The sequence below is a fragment of the Erpetoichthys calabaricus genome, chromosome 15, assembly GCF_900747795.2.
Source record: "Erpetoichthys calabaricus chromosome 15, fErpCal1.3, whole genome shotgun sequence".
In the NCBI taxonomy this organism is placed as follows: domain Eukaryota; kingdom Metazoa; phylum Chordata; class Cladistia; order Polypteriformes; family Polypteridae; genus Erpetoichthys; species Erpetoichthys calabaricus.
The window spans coordinates 77,216,180-77,236,327 of record NC_041408.2 but is presented as its reverse complement, the minus strand read 5'-3'; the positions used below and the strand labels follow the sequence as shown (position 1 = coordinate 77,236,327).

The following is a 20,148-nucleotide window of genomic DNA, read 5'->3' as shown; positions in this document are numbered from 1 at the left end:
GGTGGCTGGCCCTTTTTATACCCCACCTGGAAGTGTTCCAGGTGCTTGATCACCTGATCCTAATTGCATTTCCAGGTGGGGCTGAAGATTCGACCAGCCGGGCTGCAGACATGCAGCTCCCCCTAGTGGCCATCCGAGCCCCCAACCAGGCTGTGGAGGACTCCATCTCCCATGGAGCCATGCGCCAGGTTGGGGAATCATCGTCCGCCAGGGAGTGCTGCCACCAAGCGTCCCGGGGGAGGTATTGAAGTGTCTATGGCTGCTCCCCCGGAACAGATGCAGTAGGGGCGTCCCTGCCAGACATGGGACCCGGCTGTCCTTCACAACGGGCATTCCAACTGTGCTGGGTAGCAGTAACTTTCCAGGTCAGGAGTCAATTACAAGAGAAGGATGGAGGGAGACTGCCTCCCAGGGCCATGTGCACCCCAGTATCCCTCTAGTATGACTTCCAGTTGTACACCAACATGGAAAAACCTCAAAGAGAAAACAGCAGTAAAGAAAAGGAAAGGAAAGAAAAATTTACTTAAACTTCCTCCACATACCAGAAAAAGCCTAACTGGAAAAGAACAAAGCATGGCCAACACCAAACCATGAGTACACCTATTTCAACTTCAGGAACAATTGATTATAACTTAGTAGTTAGGATAAAGCCAGCTAATGCATCATGGTATTGGTATCACTGTAAATGATAAGTTCTAGCTGTCATAAGTTTCTTCTTAAATCCAGTGAGAAAGTGCAGAGCAGCATCTCACAAATGCACAAACTGTTTGTGGGGGGAGATAAACCAGTGTAGACTTCCTGTGAGCAAACAAACACCCCATGCAGGCAACAGAAGTTTACTAACTAGATAAAGGACTCAGCCATCTTGACCACATGAATTGAAAGATCTGAATTCATAAGTTATGTGCCTTTTTTCTATAGGAGAGAAAAACTTTAGCCAAGCTATCGCAATTTATGTTTTGTGTTGCTAGTGATTGTATTATTGTTTATACATTGTCACATACACGCGCTTGGGGGCAGCCATAGGGTCCAGATGGTAGGGGGTTGGAACGGATTACTAAGCCCTTTTTTCCTCTCCAACCAGACCAAATGAAGAATTTCTCACCTCAGTCCCAGGCAACGGCACTTCCGGCTTCCCAAGATGGCGACACTTCCGGATCCCTTCTGATGATCTCACTCCCGGCTCACAACGATGATGTCACTTCAAAAACTACTTCCATTTCCTTTATGGTTCTAATTACTTCTTGCCCTTTTTCCATATGAATGTATTCTCTAATTGTCAAATGTGTACCTCAATTTTGACAATAGCAACAGTCCTTTTGTTTAATTGGAACACCGACTTTATACAGGGAATTCCCCCAACTCTTCTCTTTTGTGTTTATCTCTATTTTGTTCTTCACAACATATAAATATATTGTGACCTGTGGAGAGTGTAGCAGCACCCCAAACACCAGACACAACCTCACTGGCACAAGTCCCAGTGCAAAAAAAATGCTTTTATTTTAACAAATACCTCCAAAACATTCTTCTTTTGGAACACAACACAAATTAAAGATTCTCTTCTCTCCTCTTTTTCTTCACTCTTCCCATGCTGAGCTTTGTCCCCTTCTACCCAACTCCAACTTGCCTGGGTGATGTGGAGGTGCTTCCCTTATGCCAGGTCCTGGAGTATTTCCAGTGCTACAAAATTGCAGTAAGAACCTTTCAAGAAGGAGGAATGCTCCTTCCCACAGATCTCCCTGGCGACTCCTATGAAGCCCAAAGCTGACACCCATTGGGGCTACAACTCCTATGCAGCCCTGCAGGTGTGCACATGGGAGATCCACCACAGAGACGCTGCCAACTAACACACTTGGGGAGCTCATCTCTCTGGGAAGCTGCTTCCTTCCATCAATCCATTATAAAGGTGACCTCAGGTAGGAATCCAGGTAAGGAATCATCCACCCCTGCTCATCCATGTTCTCTGTGACAATATCCAATCCAATATTCATCTTCTATCATCCTTAAGTTATAAATAAATTATATTATTTGGTTTATTTGTTGAAAAAGAGTCTATTACCAGGTCTGAACCAGAACAGAGAAAAGTGAAAGTGTTTAATGTAGACTTTCGTCCATTTGTGAATCTCATTCATAAATTGTGCAGATCTCATTATATTTCTGCCGTCCCATCTGGAAGGAAAAACAGAGATCTTTGTGAGAAGCTAAAATTCTCACATTTTCTACATTAATGTGGTGCCCCTGGGCGGGTGTGCTACTAAACATTTTTATTTAATTAATTACTGGCATTGCCAAAGGAAACACTGATAATTAATCAATTGAATGAGTAACATCAATCAATCAGTTCTCCTTCTTCTTTGTACACCACACAGCATTTTTCTCCACGACAGCAAGTACATCATAGTTATATAACTCCAAAAACTCCAGCTGAGGCCTGTGAAGGGTAATTAGATCAAATGTTTAAGTCATATTTACTGTAAATTTAAAATGTTACAGTATTTTAAATGGCTGTCTGCTCAGAAACATCATGCAGAGGCATGGGGTGCTTGTGTTTGCACCCAGGTTCAATTCCTGATTGCTACTTGTTCTTGTATGAAGTTTTCATTTTATCCCAGTCTTAATGTACATTAATCCGGGAAGGTCCCATCTTCCTGTGCTATTCTGGAGCCATGCAGCTAGAAGGGACTGGTGCATGCGTGCTTGTGATTGTGTGACATCCCATTCAGAAGTGACTCCTGCCTTGGACTCTGTGCTGTCAGGATAGGTTTCAGCTCCCCAATACACTTAAGTTTAAAGTTGAGTTTAGATTATGAGATGTGCTTTGAATGCTCATCTGCTCAAGTCATATATTTCTAATATAATCTGCCATAGCAGTTCATATGCTACTAAATCAATAACAATGATCTATGTTACATATATTTTCTTAAATAACACAGCAAACTTTATAAAATCCTCCATACAAATGCCATGCTTTGAAGGCTAAAAATGACGGGGAAGCATTTTCATTTTCCATAAATAGTGCATCACTGCCCCCTACTGGCTACAAAAAGCAATAAATAGTGCAAACTGCCTATTTAAATGTTCAGCTGAGCTGTTTCATTGCATTAAATTAAGGATCTTTATTGTCGTATACACTGTATGGTGACACAGTTAAGGAGAGGTGGGGACAGGGAAGTACATACAGGCAATAAGACATTAAGATGATGTATAAATAAATAAATACAGTAAACAAATGGGAGTAGCAGAGGACTGGCCTAATGTAATATATGGCAGTACAGATGTAATATGCAGTAAAATCACACAAATAACCAGCAGGTGGGTACATTACAAGGCAGGTAAGATCAGGCTACTGAGAGTTCAGTGACCTTATGGCTGAAGGGAAGAAGCTGTCCCTGAAGCGAGTGGAGCAAATGGTGAGGCTCTGGTAGCGCTTACCAGAAGCTTTCCACCGTATTAGCTAGTCTTCCAATATTATGTCAAATTGGTTACAGTAGTACATGAAATAGCTACAAAAAAAGCAATATTAGTTTATTACCAATGCTAACTAAGAACAGCCTGCTTAATCCTAATCAGTAGGTATTCAAGATGGGCCATTCCACCAAGATGGCTCTACTTACCATTGTAGATGCGTTACAGCTGGTTAGTTCTACCAACATGTCATCTGTTCTGATCCTGCTAGATCTCTCCTCTGCCTTTGACACGATCAACCACCAGATCCTCCGTGCCACCATCTCTGACCTTGTCATCATTAAGACTACTCTCAGATGGTTTGAGTTTTACAAGACTCTTAGGTAGATCCTATCATGTGTCCAGGTGAAGAGAGATGTCATGCTGGCTCATTATCACTATTACCCACAAAGTCTGTTCACAACCTTGATGAAAGGCATCTGGGGATGCTTCTTCTGCATGGCAACAAATCTCAGTCCAGACTCTTTGCATGGGTAGTTCCTAGCTGGTGGAACAAGTTGCCCATCTCCATCAGAACTTCTGACTGGATTGAAGACTTATTTTTGGTGAATTTCTGACCTATTGATATTGGCTGTTAGGTCCTCATAACCTAGGAAGTGTAACTCGCTTATATTTTGTTCTGAGCTCTTCACTTGTGGTGATCAATATTCTTCCCATGTCCTATAGCATTTGCTCCTACACTGTCCACCAGACTGTTGTTTACTCAATTATGTTGACCTCTTTAGTAAGTGGCCTTGAATAAAAGCATCTGAACCAGGCTGTCATTCCTTCCACACACCTCACCGCAGTCACACTGCCCTCACACATATCCTGCACCACCCTCACATACTTTTCTGCTACTCCCGACTTTCTCATACAGTACCATAACTCCTCTCTTGGCACCCTGTCATACGCTTTCTCTAAGTCCACAAACAAGCAATGTAATTCCTTCGGGCCTTCTCTGTACTTCTCTATCAATACTTTTAAAGCAAACATTGCATCTGTAGTACTCTTTCCTGGCATGAAACCATACTGCTACTCACAGATCGTCACCGCTTCCCTCGGCCTTGCATCCATGGCTCTTTTCCATATCTTCTTGGTGTGGCTGATCAACTTCTATACCCCTGTAGTTGCTGCAGCTCAGCACATCTCCCTTATTCCTGAAAATTGGTACCAATACACTTCTCCACTCCTCAGGCATTGTCTTGCTTTTCAAGATTTTGTTAAACAATTGAGTTAGAAACTCTACTTCCATCTCACGTAAACATCCAATCCAATCCAATCCAATGGGCAACCCTACCTCCCTCCATTCTCACCACATTCCACAGGAGCACCATCAAGGGTTTTTAACCATCTGGTTTGGGAACTGCAGTGTCTCTGACTGCAAGGTCCTACAATGGAAAGTACACACAGGAGGAAAGACCATTGGGACCTCTCTGTCCTCCATTAAAGACATCTTTATCAACCGTTGTACCCACAGAGCTATAGCATTGTGGGGGACCAATTTCAACCATCCCACGGCGTCTTTGTCACACTTCCAACTGGCAGAAGGTGCCATGGCATCTGAATCAGTTCTGCCAGGTCCTGTAACAGTTTCTACCCCTTACCTGCCCTGACTATGAACTCTGTGGTGCCCACCTGTCCTCACATCTACTCCTACTGATTTATTTATATGCAGTAGATTTGTTACTACTGTTATCTTTATTGTTAGTTGTTGTCATCATTAAATTATTTATTACTGTTTGCTTATTTGCCTTTAATTTATTCATTAATCTTCTAGTATAATATAATATAGTATATTAGACAGCTTTAGGTAGACTTTCTTACTCCAGAGGGAATTTTGTTTGCAGTATGAGAATACAAAGGTTGACACATCATTACATAAACACAAGAAAATAACCAAGACACAGCAACTGGCAGTCAGTGTTACCAGAGGCAGGCACACTCAGGATTAGAACAAATAAGAAAAATGATGGTAACCTGTACACAATAATAATCCAGAATTCTGCAACACCCTCAAAGTAACAGAATTCAAAACTCTTATAGCTCTAACAATACAAGACGTCTTAAATCTGCTGCTGTTTACACTCAGCGGCCTAAATGTGTACAGAGAATTTAAATCTATGTGTCAATCCAATCTCAATCACATTAAAGTAAATCGTAGTGTTAAAGCTAGCTGTAAGTCATATAAGAGTTGAATATTAAAGGGTCATGCCTGTATTTTTTATTCTCCTAAATAACTAGAAAACCACTGTGAACCACCATGGAGAGCTCCAACAGGCAGAGACACAAGTTCCAGGCACAGTACATGTTTATTCACGTGGGAAACGCTTTGTGCTCACTCCTCACTTCACAGCACAGCTCAAGCACCAATAATACAGTCCTTTTCCTTTTCCATGATATTTTGTTACCAGCACTGATTAAGAAAAGCTGTTGTGTGGCTTGAAGAGGCTGCTGTTTCATTCAATACTTGTGTCCGTGTTACTCCGCATTCCTGGGCAGCTATATTTCATGCTACTGTAGGCTGCAATACTGTGTATGTGGATGGTACGACAATGAAGCCACTTGACTTGAAATACTGAATGGTGTTGGAACCCGAGGCATAGCGACACTGTAGGCAAGGCAGGTAATCCCCTGAACTGGGAGGGTGGGGACGACCACCAAGGGCATTCATTTACATATCTGAATTACAACAAGAAATGTTCAGGAAAGTCCTTGAAGCATAGCATCAACACACAACAACACAATCATAGACCCCCTTTAAGGGGGACCCCAATCTCAATTGCAAGAACACAACTTTTTCTAGGAACATTAAATGCCAATTTCATAAATCATGAAGAGTATTTACGTGCTTGAACCAATATTTGGACTGACTCTGTTTGTTTAGACATGTTGGCCTTTCTGATTCAGCTTCAGTCTCTCCAGACCCCACTGTAGTCAGTGAGTGGGTCGAAATCAACAGCACCAGTTCATCCATAGAGTGATGGGTAACAGTGGGACAGGGGACTAAGCAGTCAAAACTGAGTCACCTCTGGTGTTAGAAGCTTTTCATCTTTAACACAGATAGATAGATAGATAGATAGATAGATAGATAGATAGATAGATAGATAGATAGATAGATAGATAGATAAAGATACTTTATTAATCCCAATGGGAAATTCACAAATTAAATGATTAAATCTTACCTGAGATTTAAGACTTGCCAGGACAGACTTTCAGCCTGAGCTCTATTAGAAAGACATCTTTGGACGTTTTTGGACCTGGGGGATGTAGTGGCTCAGGGGGCTGCATTCGATGTAGCCAAAGCCTGTAAACAGTGATTTTGAAAGTTACATTAATACTTTTAATAGCTATTTTTGTTTTTAAAAATTTTACTGTGTTCACTTTTTATTTTTTTAAATGTTATGATGTACAATCTGAATTTATTTTTAATACAAATGCACACCTTACATTTATTTACATGTTATTTGCTTTTTATATATTTAGATTTTTAACTTATTCTATTATTAGTGTTTCTATTTTCTACACAAAGGTATTTATTGTGGTGTTTTACTTATAGCATGTATTTTTCACTAAATTAAAATGAAGGATCTGTATTTATTACATGCTCCCCGTTGATCTTATTTAGACTTTGGGCTGAAACAATTGTAATACATTTTACCTTGTCGGGACTCGACGGAGGGTGAGTTGGAGCGTCCCAAGAAGTCCCTAGAATCGCCTCTGGTGGGAGCACAAACGCCGACACATTTGCGGATGTTGTACGCTGCTGCTCTTCGCTTCATTCTCTCCTTCGAATTTTGGAGGACCGCCTCTGCACGGGCCGGACAAGTTATCGAAAGCAAATAAGGATGTCGACCTGTTAGGACAGTAGATGGTGCTGTCGGTTTTTGCGACGCCTTTTCTGCTCGTGCCGCTCTTGCCAGTCGGAGGTGTGTGCTCTCGTTGTTGGTTTCCCGTGGTCACCGAGCCCGCGTCTGCACGCGCCGCCTTGACTGTAAACAGAGCGCTGGTGACTGTTAAGAAGCCCGCCTGACAGCTACAGTTGGGAAACGGTGTGCAGTTAAGCAGTCCCAATCAACGGTTTTCTGGAAATGGTTTTATTTCCTTTGCAGCTTTTTAGAGAACGGTTAAATATAAAAGAAGGACACTAGGAGATTTAGTAGTTTTTGTTTAAGAAAAAAAAATATTTCAAGACAGGGTAGGCACCTACTTCATCTGCAGTGCTTTGCAGCTGTGTGGCGGGCAAAGCGGCGGGAGGCAGCGGACACCCAGCGACATGGAAGCAGATCCCTTCGTGTCTCCAATGCTGCATTTGGATCTGTACAATTTTGAGTCGACGGAAGCGGAGGGCAGCCGCTACGTCCTCACGAGCCCCCGCTCCCTTGAGGCCTGCGCCCGCCACGGCGTCAGGCCCGTCGAACTTCTGCACAAGCCGCTGTCGGAGTTCGTAGAGGAGAACCCGGACACTCCGCTGCGGGTCATCACGGAACTCTACGAGGTACACGAAAAGGGGCGGCGGCGAAAACTACGCGAGTGCCGTGAGGAGAGATTGAGAATCATCGCGGAGGCAAAAGACAGGAGGGCTCCAGATTCTGTCGCGGTGTGCTCTTTGAGCCAGGTCAAGACCTTCGACGGGTCGGGAGCCACCAGAAAGCAGACCCCTGATGCCGATTTGCCTGTAAGTGTCGGTAAGACTGTCAGTCAGAGGAGAGACACTGCAAATCATTTAGAAATGAACGGTGCAGTCGGATACAAAGAAAAAAAGTTTTCCAAAACTGATGGAAAAAGTATTGATTTTCAAGTTTATACAGGCAAGAGCTACAGTCTGGGTGATTTGACCCATTCATTGGAAACTGAAAGAACGATGGAGAAACTATTGAGGGAAGTCAGGAAAGACACAAGTGTATCTGTCCCAGAGAGGGATCGCAAAATTGCTGCTCTGATGTTGGCCAAACACGAGGAGGAAAAGTCTCGTCAACAGCTGAGACGCACTGCCGAGCAGGCATGGGAGGAAGGCAAGAAGAAGGAAAAGCTTCAGAAGATGAGGCTGGAAAAGCAGAGAAGGCAACAACTTGGCCACAGTATGGAGAAGTGGCAACGAGATCTTGATTTTCGCAAAAGCAAGATTAAGCAGGAAGAGGATTATCTGATTCAGATGCGAAAACGAGAGGTTGAGATGCAAGAAGAAAAGTGGAGGAAGCTGGCTGAAGAGCAAGAGTCCAGGCGACTTGGCAAACTCGAACTGACCCGGTATGAAGCAGAATGTAAAAAACACAACCAAGAGGAGATGTTGAAAGAGAAAGACCAATCTGAGCAGCAGTCCAGAGAGATGCAGAGCGTAGTGGCACAGGAAAAAATGTTTCGTGCCTCCCAGAGTAAACTATTAAAGGAAATGCGACAGAGAAAGAAACTCCAACAAGAAAATGAGCATCATAAACTGAAACACCAGCTTCTCAAAAGGGAAGTTGACAATCAAATGAAAGCAGAGGAGCTTCTCTTGAAGATGGCCATGGAGAAGAAGCTGCTTAAATCCCAAAAGAATTACAAACGACTGGTGGCAGAAAGGGAGAAAATGGTCCAGGAGAAGGCCATCCACGAGGAGAAGCAAACCATTTTGGCCAAGATCCGAGCTGAGAAACTCGAGCAGGAACAGAGAAAGCACAAGACAAGTCTTGCTCTTGAGAAAGACAAAAAGATTCAGCAAGCACTCGAATCTGTAGACGAAAAGGTGCGCCAGAAAGCCATGAATGCCAGAAAAGTCAACCAAGAGAAGGAGCGGTCTCACCACCTTTTGAAACAGAAGCTGGAAGAGGAGGAGGAACTGCACCGGCTAGAGGTGAAAGGGGTCATTGAAAAGAAGGATAAAAAGAGTGAACAGATCCTGCGAGAGAAAGAGGCCACCATAGAAGAGTCCCGCAAAGTGGCCAGAGCCTCGTTCCAAATGAGGGAGAAGGTAAGGGAGCAGATTAACAGTCGCTCCTTTGACCAGATGGCTTTGGAAGCCCAGTTGCGTGCAAGTCTCACTAGAACAAAACTGTGAAACATCAGCAGCTATCCGCTGAGAGCCATCCTGAACCAAGCTTCAAACAGAAATCATTTGAAAGCTCAATCCTGTATATTGGATCTTTAAAGAGGCCAACAGTGAGAGAAAAAAAAACTTTGCCATCTGTTTACCGGCTGTGTGTATTTGTTTAATAATGTTTACTAAAAATCAGTGACTTCTGCATTCCTTCGAACCTTGTAATTACTTGGCCAAAAATCTCCATTGTTATTTCAGTGTTTTCTACTTCGTATTTGATGATATTTTTGTAAGGAATGCAAAGAGTGCAACAGCCATGTTTTGTCTAGTGGTTGATTTAAAACCAGTCTGTATAAATTGAGACACCTTGACATTGCTGCTGTGATACATGGGAGACGCCAGAATTCAGTAATCATGCATTGTCACAGCATTGTGTTCAGACTATTGGTAGTGAAACTCAACGGTGTGTTGATTTTCTTTTTTTTTAAGGTGATCTGGATTTTTTAATGCACAGACCTTTAGTGTTGCCGTCAGTTCATATTTACAGCTCTGTCATGATTGGTATCAGTACATGTATAAGGTAGTTAATATTTTCTTGGTAAAAGCAAGGCTTTGATGAGACATTAAACCACAATGTGCATAATTAGTATTAGTAGACATCAAACGTGTTAATGTTAGAGTGCATTTACCCCTTCATAAGAAAGTATGTTTATGTATGCGGTCACAACCTACTCCTATTTGATGTCTCTAGGACACAAATTATGGTTTCCATTATAGACAAAATTCTACAATAAATATTGCAATAACAAGAAAAATCATGTGCACAGTACAAAGGCTATCTCATCCATTACTCTGACTTTCGCTATCAGTAGTTCTTGATGCCTCTGACATGTTTGATGAAGTAATCTGAGATGTCCAAACCATTAGACTCCAGCACCTCTCCAAGCCTACTTATTGTAACACATTTCACAAACTCTGTGTGTTCTGTCACAAGTATTCAAAGATGCATATTAAAAGAGAAACAGAGGCTGTTAAACTGCTTCTTCTAAAGCTTTTTCCACTTTCATGTGGGGACACAATATTGGACCAGCCTCCTCCACTCTCATCTGTTGTACACTTCCTTGCCTGACACCCCTTTATCCCTTACATTCCCCCTTTCACTCAGTCTGTCTACTTTCTCTTTGGCTGTCATCTTCTCCTCCGTCCTGATACCTCCATGTTCACGATTCCTCTCCGCAAATTGTTTACCTCTGTTTTCATGAAATTCCTACACGAATTTAACCTTCTTTCCTGTATTTTGTTAAAGATTTCCCCAACTTTAGCTGTACCTCTTTTTCTCTCATTCCTGATCTTATCAGACTTTGTTACTCCACACATCCATCTCAACAGCCTAATTTCTGTAGTTTGCAGTTTCCTTTCATGCACATTTTTAAATGCCCAGATTTCTGATTCATACATCAATACTGGTCTAATTACTGTTTTATAAACTTTAAACAAACATGTTTTTAAATTTTGTTCCTAGGGTTACCATTGTCATATGTGCAGAGTACAGTGAAATTCTTACTTGCATGTGCTAATTAAGATGCAACAGTGAATTTAACAATATTAACTGAAAAGTTCTGTTCATGTATTACTCCAGCACTGAAATAGACCTTTTGACTTAAGTAATTTTATATTTCTTCTTTAGCAGCAGCCTTTTGTTGTTACCTCCTGTTCCACAGTTTGTCCTTTGGTCTTGCACAGGAGCACAAACCTGGTACCTTTACTCATCCATACGCTTCAATAAGGCTCATCCATGCGCTTGAATAAGGCTCATAAGCTGACAGGTTGTCTCTGACTTTATTTTACATCTTGAAAATAAAATAGGTCAAAATAATGAGTATGTAAATGAGCAAAACAAAAACAAAAGGGGGCTTGCTAAACTGAAAATGGCAAGGCGTTTATTTTCTGTAACTAACTGTTATCAGTTTTTCAGTATTTAAGAGCAAAGATGGTAGTAGTTTTGGAGCCAGCAAAGTAAAAACCTTAGCTAGAGGGCAAAGTGGAGTGTCTAATTTACCAGTTATGCAAAATATGTAATCTCATTTTAGAATAAAAAGTAAGCACGTTGTAGGGCCAAACACAAATTGTGAAACATGATTTTGCCTACCATTTGTATGTGCTTTGTTTTTTTATTTGAAAAATGTCAAGATGGACTCCTATCAAGTTATTTATCCTATTTTGTTTTATTATTAATATACACTACCAGTCCAAAGTTTACACACATCCAGAAGTTTTCATATTTTTCTTAGAAATGTATACCTTTTCTATCAAGATACCATTAAATTGATTTAAAAATTATAGCCAATACATTACTAGTGTTTCTAATGGCTATTACTGCTTGAAGTGACTAATTTTTTTTTTTTTTTTTTTGAATTCACATATGACAGTAAAGCCACATTTTCAGTAGCCATTCCTTTAGTGTGCTAATAGTAAATTCCCTTAGCACATCCTTAAGTAGCCATACTTAATTGCCAATTGGTTACTAGAAAAACCCTTTTAATTGCAGAGCACTCCTGAATCCAGTTACTCTGTTGACACCTTTCTTAAGAAGGCTGTTACATCTTGCCATTTTTTAACCTAGAACTGAACTTTAGGAATGCCAGTACCTTGCAACCGAAGTGAACAAAATAAAACGTTTTAACACTGCTAATGCAGTTACAAACTTTTCTCTAATAACTAATCAGTCTTTATACATGACAAATTAAGGATAACATAAGGGAGTTGACTAGTAGGACCCTGAATGAATGACTGCTGAAAATGGGGCTCTTCAGCAATATGTGAATAATAAATTAAGAAAGCAGTAATTTCAAGCAATAATACCCATTAGCAACACTAGTAATGTCTTGGTTGTATTTGTGGATCAATTTACTGGTATCTTGATAAAAAAATACAATTTCTACCAAGAACATGAGCATTTCTGGCTGCATCCAGACTGTTGACTGGCAGTGTATGTAGTTGTTTTTTTTATTTTATTTTTTTAATAATGAATATAAGCTTTTTAGGCTCCTTCAGTGATGTATTCAGATCACTTGATTCTGGGCTGTCTGACAATTTCTTTAAGGTACTGGTTATTCAAGTAGTCTGCAAGGTGACAGACATTATGCTATTATCAAAACCATTTGACAACTCTGTAAGGCAGTTTTTCCTGCTGTGTGTACAAATACTTTTTTTCACCCACATTTTGACAACCTTAAAAAATGTATCTGGATGAAAGATTAGGCCAGCAGTGCTTTTAGCTAACCAAGCAAGCTGGATGTAGTGAATGGTCTCTTCTCTTTTGTTAACTTCTTATATTAATGCTGTAGTTCTAGCCACCATAGTGATGCACTACCTGAAATATGAATGACACTTCCAGTGGCACATGAATGATTCTATATTGAAAATAATGTATCTGAGTTGTGATTTCTACAAAAGTAATTAAACCTGCAGTTTGGCTGCCTTGTGGATCCAGCATCCTGGGTTCAAACCTCACGCCTGGATATCAATTATGTGGAGACTGCACGTTCACCTCGTGTTTGCATGGGTTTTCTTCCTGCATCCCTAAAAATATGCGTATTGGGTTAACTGTAGATTCCAGATTGGCCGTGTATGGTGCGGTTATGTGTTTGAGTGGGCCTTTCTGTGGACGTTGGTGCTCATGACCCTGAATTAAATGAAGTGGGTTGAAGAATGTTATGTTATTTAAACATGGTATTTTCATTATAATTTTTATATTCATTTGTGTATATATTGTTACAACATTTAAGTTTTACAGTTTTGATAGATATTACATTCTTTTATCAGTGAGTTATCAAGGTAATTATGATTAATTTGAATTGTGTGTGATAATTGTATTTTTGTATTATTCATTAATAAGGTGTAAGATACAAAGTTTTATGGCATTATTTTATTATTGAATTAGGGCATGAGATGTTCTTGACATTCTCAGTATTTACTGTGGCATGTACTGTATGACACTTTATCATTTGTAACTTTAGGTGGCCTTTTTCTAATTTCATGTTTTCATGAACAAGATTGTATGACTAGTTCAACCCTGAAAACAGGTCCAGGCAGCTTGTGCTGCCTAAACTTCATGTGATGATGCCAGAAGAAAGGAGTGAATGGGATGAATGGACAGTCTGGGTGTGAGTAGTGAGTCTTCTCTTCACTGGAGATCAGATTCTTGAAAGTGTTGTGTGTCTGGAATTCTTCTTGTAAAATGCATTTCTGCAAGAGTAGAATTTAGTGTTTTTAAGTCAAAATGTCATAATGGTGAAGAGGACTATGTCAGATTCTCCATATCTTGATAATGTATTCCTGATCTCAGGGTTGGACTGACAAGAAGACTTTATGTAATATGTTGCAGACAAGGTATAAATATTTTTAAATTATTGGTAAATGGCATGTTTCGTATATAATATGTGAATTTGTACTATTTGAATATTTTAAAATATGGAAATTAAAATGTATATTTTAAAATCTTAAAAGCAGAATTTGTTTACTTTAACTGTCCATTAGATGGCACTATAGATGAAGTGAAAATGAGTCAGGGAAGCAGCAGGTAAAATCCATCCATTTATAATAAAGGGAGAAGGCCTGAAAGGAGTAAGACGGTCCATCTCACAAAAGAAAAGTCTGTGGACACACTCCTGACTCAAATCTATAGTCAGCTGAACTCTGGGAAATGAAAGTGCAAGTTAACGCCAGCTTTGAGTAATCTTCTTTTCAGGTAAGTCAGGCCACTTACTTTGGCATTGTTAAGGCATAGTAATAATTTCCTCAAGGACAAAATCTAAACAATAGTCCATTTTAATCCTGTGAAAAATCTCAAATTCTACCCTGCTTACCATAAAAGATAAGTGATATTTGTTTCCTTAGCATTTTAAAGCTTTCACTTTTTGTGAATATGCTGTTCGGTTAGCTGTTACCTATTTCACTTTAAAAGACTGTTACCATGCTCAGTACTTCTGTTCTCCTTTCCTAAAGGTTTCCTGGTGTTAGCAGTGGGCCTAAAAGCAGTGGTTCTCAAGGTCAGTCCAGGTTGGCGGGGGCCCTTTGGCTACAGGCTTTTTTTTTCCCTCCAACCAGTCAGTGAGTTGTTTTAATCTTTTGATTGATCTCATTGTTTAATTACCTGCTCTTTTTACTTATTTTTCTATTTGACATTCAGAAATGTGCATTAGTCCTAAGTTTACATGTATATGAAATTAAGGCATTTGCATTTTTGCAATATCTTTAGAAGCTTAACTTTGTCATTTTCCTTTTAATTCACCGTTTCTGTGTAGTTTGTCCTCTTAATTTAATCCAAATACTGACAATTAATAAGAAGCATAGCAGACACCAGGTTTCATGACACCAGCTACTAAAAGGCAGGTATTTTATTACTGCTTCTTGTATGCTTTTTAGTAATTAATAGCATAAATAACTAGAAAAGAGCAAAGTACTGAAAAGCAAAAAATAATTGTTTTTCAATTCCTACTTTGTTTAGTCAAAATTCAGAATAATCAATCTAATTTCTGGATTGATATAAAAAAATTGGTAGATTCAGCTTGTTTAATTAATGTAGGAGTCTAGTTAAAGAACGAAAATGGGATAAAAATCTGCAGCCACAGGGGGCTTTCCAAGACTGAACTTGAGAATGACTGGGCTAAAGTATTAGACTGAAACGTTAAAGGCTACTGGACTAAATGCCTTTCAGAGAGCCTTGGTATCACAAGTCCCTCCTAATCCACTAACAGCTGTGTTTAGGGTACTTCCAGATGGCTTAAAGTGGAGAAAGACAAACAAACTGTAATTGCCTTTACTACACTATTGGTACGTAAACTTATCTTGCTCAGCTGGAAGAATCCTAACTCTCCTCTCTTAAGTCAGTGGGTCAATGATGTGATATACTATCTAACATTGGAAAAAATCAAATTCTCACTTAGAGGATCTGTATAAAGCATTTTAAAAACCTGGCAGGATCCGATCAATAACATTGTAGAATAAGCTTTTAAATTGAGGAAGCAGGTTCTCTCCCCTCTTTTACTCCATTTATCTTTATTCATTTATTAATTTATCTATTTATTTATTTTCACTAGCTTATAGTTTTACTCTGCTGGCCTAGCTCTATTTCTTAGGGGTGGAGGTTGATTTGTTTCAAACCTTTTTTTTATCTTGAGTTATTTGTATGGAATGTTATTTGATTTTAATAAAATTTAAAAATAATAATAATAAGGCTACTGGACTAATCCCTACCACCACTGCAGTGGTACTCTCAGCAAGTCACTTACCCTCTCAAAGTTCACTGTAGATGGTACATGCAGCCTGTTATATTTTAGCGCTGGACTTGTAAGCACTGCAGGATGATTGTTTGTTTATAGAAAGGAACTGTGTAAAAAATTCATATTGTTCTCTTGTGTAGTGGCATATCAGAGACACTCTGTATGATGAAAATGCTGAAATGTAAACCACAGGTTTTTTTTGGTTTAAATATAACTAGCAAGGGGTCCTGAATGAGTCACATGTTACAGATTTCCTTCAGTTTTAGAGATACTAAAAAAATAAGTAAGCGTTCATAATGTGGGGAGTGCCTCAAGAAAAATGTCAAAAATGAATATTAGTAATAAAAGGCTTGACATATATTTATTATATGCAACATTTCAAGAAATTAAATCCTGCTTTATTGTCCTCTTTGAGTTCAAGACACACTGCACAAGATTTTCTTATTAATTCACTAAGTGATGTTAAACTGATGAGCAGCAACATAAAGGGATAGTTTGGAGGTTCTAGGGAATTATCAGAGTTAATCCAGTCATCCCCTTTGGTCTCCTACATTGATGAAAAAGCCAAAGTGGCAGTAGTTGCTCTTCCATCATCCCCTGAATAATAAGCCCATTAAATCTAACTGCAGGGTTCCTCTGGTGACGTGAAAGAAGTTACTGTTGTAAGCCTGAGATCTGAGTTGTTGCCAGCACAACTCGGCTTCACCATGAAAGGCTTTCTGTCTTCTTGGACTCAATTTGGTGTGCCAAGTATGTATGAGAGACCTACATTTTTTTCCTCCTCCAGCTTTATAAAAAAAAAAAGGCTTTGAAAAGTCCACATAATGCACTGGCTTGGCAATCAGCCTTATTGCAACTCATGATGTGAAAATGTTTGATAAACTTCACACTACTAAAAATGCTGAATGTTTCAAGGAGATGGTATAAAATTGTATTAGGAAAATTTTCAGAGTCCACCTAAGAAAAGGGTAAAACAGGTAAGAATGTTGAAATATGTTACCATATACTGTAGATTTGTAGACATTCTGTAAAAATGAGCCATGCATGTGCCTTTTAATGGATGCGATGCTTTAGATTTGACCAGCACTATCTGGTCAGTTCCATCTGACTGTCTGTTTGTGTATGTAGTGTGGTGTTGTGGTCAAAGCTTTGGACTTCAGACCCTGAGGTGGTGGATTCAGATCCTGCACCCTGACCCAGTGTGACTGTGGGCAAGTTATTTCACCTGCCTGTGCTCCAATTGGAAAACCAAAAATAAATGTAAACCATTGTATCTCAAATGTTGTAAGTTAACTTGTCCGAGAAATAAATAATAATAATCCATTGCTGGTGAAACTGAGACTTGAACCATTTGAGAATAAAAGACAAATGCATAGCATGAGTTAAAAAAAAAAATCTTGAAACTTCTTCAAAATAAGACACACCTTGTATTAGCACATAAGCGATGATCAAGTCTGATTTGGTTGACGTGGTGGTTCTCATGTTCTACCACACCCTTTGTACACTTAACCTCTAACATTGTCAAGTGCTGCTGCCAGGCAGTGAAGTCAACCTGCAGTCATTTATGACTGTTAAGTGGTTACCTCAGCATAATAAACAGACTCTTCTGAATGGCTGGTCCTTGTGCATTCGCTCAGTTCTATTAGGTATTCTTTGTGCATGTATATTTTTTTTTTCCCATTTTCACTTTTTTTTGCCCCCTGTTACTTAGACATTTTTTCTTGATTTGTGTTAAAATACTTGCCAGATTCAGTTACATCTTTCACTGCTCCCCTTCATTCCTGTTCAGCTTCATTCAGATACTTTGCTTTGCCCCAGAATGTCACGGTGTATTTAAGCCACTCACTTTGCTATTACCAGTCTAAATTAAACAGCTCACTAGTAATTCTCATTCTTCTGAAGTTCTCCATGCCCACATAAAATCAATTTCTTGACTAAAAGAAAAAACATATGGAGTAAGATCTTGTGGAGGGTGGTGTTAAGAGTGTGATGCAAGGTTAATGTTTAAAAAAATCCTTAAAGGTATGAAAACATTTGGTTAAACTTCATGTATATTTACACAGCATCTCAAATTCTGCCTTAGATGATGCAGACAGGACCACCTCCAAGATTCTGGACCATGCCATTTCTGTGCTGCAGTTGGCCTGGGTCATTGTTGATTCTAACAAGGAGCACTTCTACAGTATGGTAACCTCAGTGGTAGGTGGGATAAGCGACCCCTCCATTGCACACATCCATTCCTTGTTATCCTAACATGGACTTTTGGCATTTTAGATGCCAACCATCCAAGACATATTTTTGATTGCCAGGTGGCCTAATAACACTTTGCTGTCTGTCCTCTTCTCTCCTCTCAGTGTCTTACCAGCAGAGAAAGAAATCCCTGGAACTACCAGCCAGGACAGAGACATATGTACCGCTGACTAATCAACACGCGATAAAATGAAACCTGCTGTTCCTCTCTTCGTTCACTGACTCTTATGTGGTAAGTCATTTACAGTCCCTTCAAGAAGTATTCTGACCCCTTCACTTTTTACAGTTTATTTTGCGGTCTGATGCTAAAATTGTTTAAATTAACCCCCCCCCCCCCCCCCCCCCCCCATCAAGCCACACTCAATATCCCAGAATGACTAAGCAAAAATGTGATTTTTAGAATTTTTTTGCAAATGTATTAAAAATAAAAAACTGAAATATCCCATTGACACAGGTATACAGACCTTTACTCACTACTTTGTTGAAGTCCCTTTGGCAGCGAGTCCAGCCTGGAGTCTTCTTTGGTATGACATAGCACACTTCACACACCTGGCCATTTCTGACCTTCTTTTCTTCTCTGCAGATTCTCTCAAGCTGTCCAGGTTGGATGGAGGTCATCTGTGGACCGCTCCTGTATTTTCGGGTCTCTCTACAGATGTTTGATTGGGTTCACGTTTGCTCTCTGGCTGGAGAACTCAAGGACATTCCCAGAGTTGTCCCTAAGCCACACACATTGTCTTGTTGGAAGGTGAACTTGAGGTCCATTGTGCTCTGGCACAGGTTTTCATTAAAATATTTCTTTACTTTGCTCCAAACACATCTAGTCGTCTTGTAGTCACTGCCACTGAAAAACAGCCCCACAGCATGATGATGCTACCACCATGCTTTCGGCACTAGAGTGATGAGCTGTGCCAGGTTTCCTCCAGACATGATGCAAATCTTGGTTTCATTGGACCAGTATATCTTGTTTCTCATGGGGGGACTTTCGGTGCATCTTTTGCAAGCTCCAAGTGGGCTCCAGTGTGTCTTTTACTGTCTGGCCACTCCAATAAATCACAGATTAGTGGAGTATTACAGTGATGGTCATCCTTCTGAAAGTTTATCCAGTCTCAACACAGGTTCTCCGAAGCTCAGTCAGAGTGACCATTGGGTTCTTGGTTGCCTCTCTTACCAGAGCGAGTGCCCAGCTCTAGGAAGAGATGTGGTTGGTTTAGACTTACTCCATTTAAGAATTAAGGAGGCCACTTGTGCTTTTGGAAACCTTAAATGCTACTAAAGGTTTATGGCAGACCTGTGCCTTGACACAATCCTTTATCAATGCTCTGCAGGCGATCCCTTTGACCTCATGAACTGCTTTTTTTGCTTGAATCTGTGGCACCTTCTATAGACAGGTGTGTGCCTTTCCTAACACTGGTCTACAAAAAAATATTTTTTGTTTGCTACTGGGAACTTTTTTTTTTACACTGATTTCCTATATGAAATCGGAATTAAGCTAGCATGACAGGTTTTTGAGATACACATCATTGACATTTTGACACTTTTGAATATCAATATAACGTATCAACACAATATCTGGAGTTTGAACTGTGTCCCACCAAAATTGATTTGATTGAAAAAAAACAGAAGACTATACCAGAGGCACGTTAAAACATGATAATGTCAATTGACCTCAATATAAAAGCGAGGTCAGTATGCTCAAAAATGTCTGAGGCTCTTGCTTTTGCGCTTGTACTGCACATCCATCTCTCTTTGCAAGAACCAACAGTAGTCACCCATCATGCTCAGAGTAAATTTTCCCTGATATCGGTTTTCCATCACCTTTATATCTTAATGAAATCTTCCCCCATGCTCATCGCTGACATCACCCAGACTTGGTGGAAAAAAGTCGGGACGAGAATGTAAGCAATGGCATCTTCAGTGACATTCTAGCTCCCGTAAGCTGATATACTTTCAGCAGGTCCTCCACAAGCTCAGCATAATTCTCTGCTCTGTGACTACCAAGAAAATTCTGAACAACCTGCACGAATGTTTCCCATGCTGCTGATTCACTGGACTTCAGTTTCCTTTTCAACTCATCGTCAAGCATCAGTTCACGGATTTCAGGAGCAACAAAAACACGTTCCTTAATTTTGATTTCACTTTTTTCGAGAC

The 20,148-nt window shown here is 39.9% G+C and overlaps 2 protein-coding genes across 2 annotated transcripts in view; both read left to right on the top strand.

The window, feature by feature from the left end:
- Positions 1-20,148, top strand: part of LOC114666113 (spectrin beta chain, non-erythrocytic 1) — a 521,913-nt gene that overhangs the window by 493,170 nt on the left and 8,595 nt on the right. The window lies entirely within an intron of this gene.
- On the top strand, positions 7,382-13,971 carry LOC114665964 (coiled-coil domain-containing protein 177). The gene has a single exon (XM_028820652.2). The coding sequence runs from the start codon at positions 7,721-7,723 to the stop codon at positions 9,482-9,484; it is 1,764 nt and encodes a 587-aa protein (XP_028676485.2). The 5' UTR covers positions 7,382-7,720; the 3' UTR covers positions 9,485-13,971.

Bases quoted from the DNA above. Each gene is read 5' to 3' on its own strand.
- LOC114665964 (XM_028820652.2), top strand. From the start codon at position 7,721: ATGGAAGCAGATCCCTTCGTGTCTCCAATGCTGCATTTGGATCTGTAC.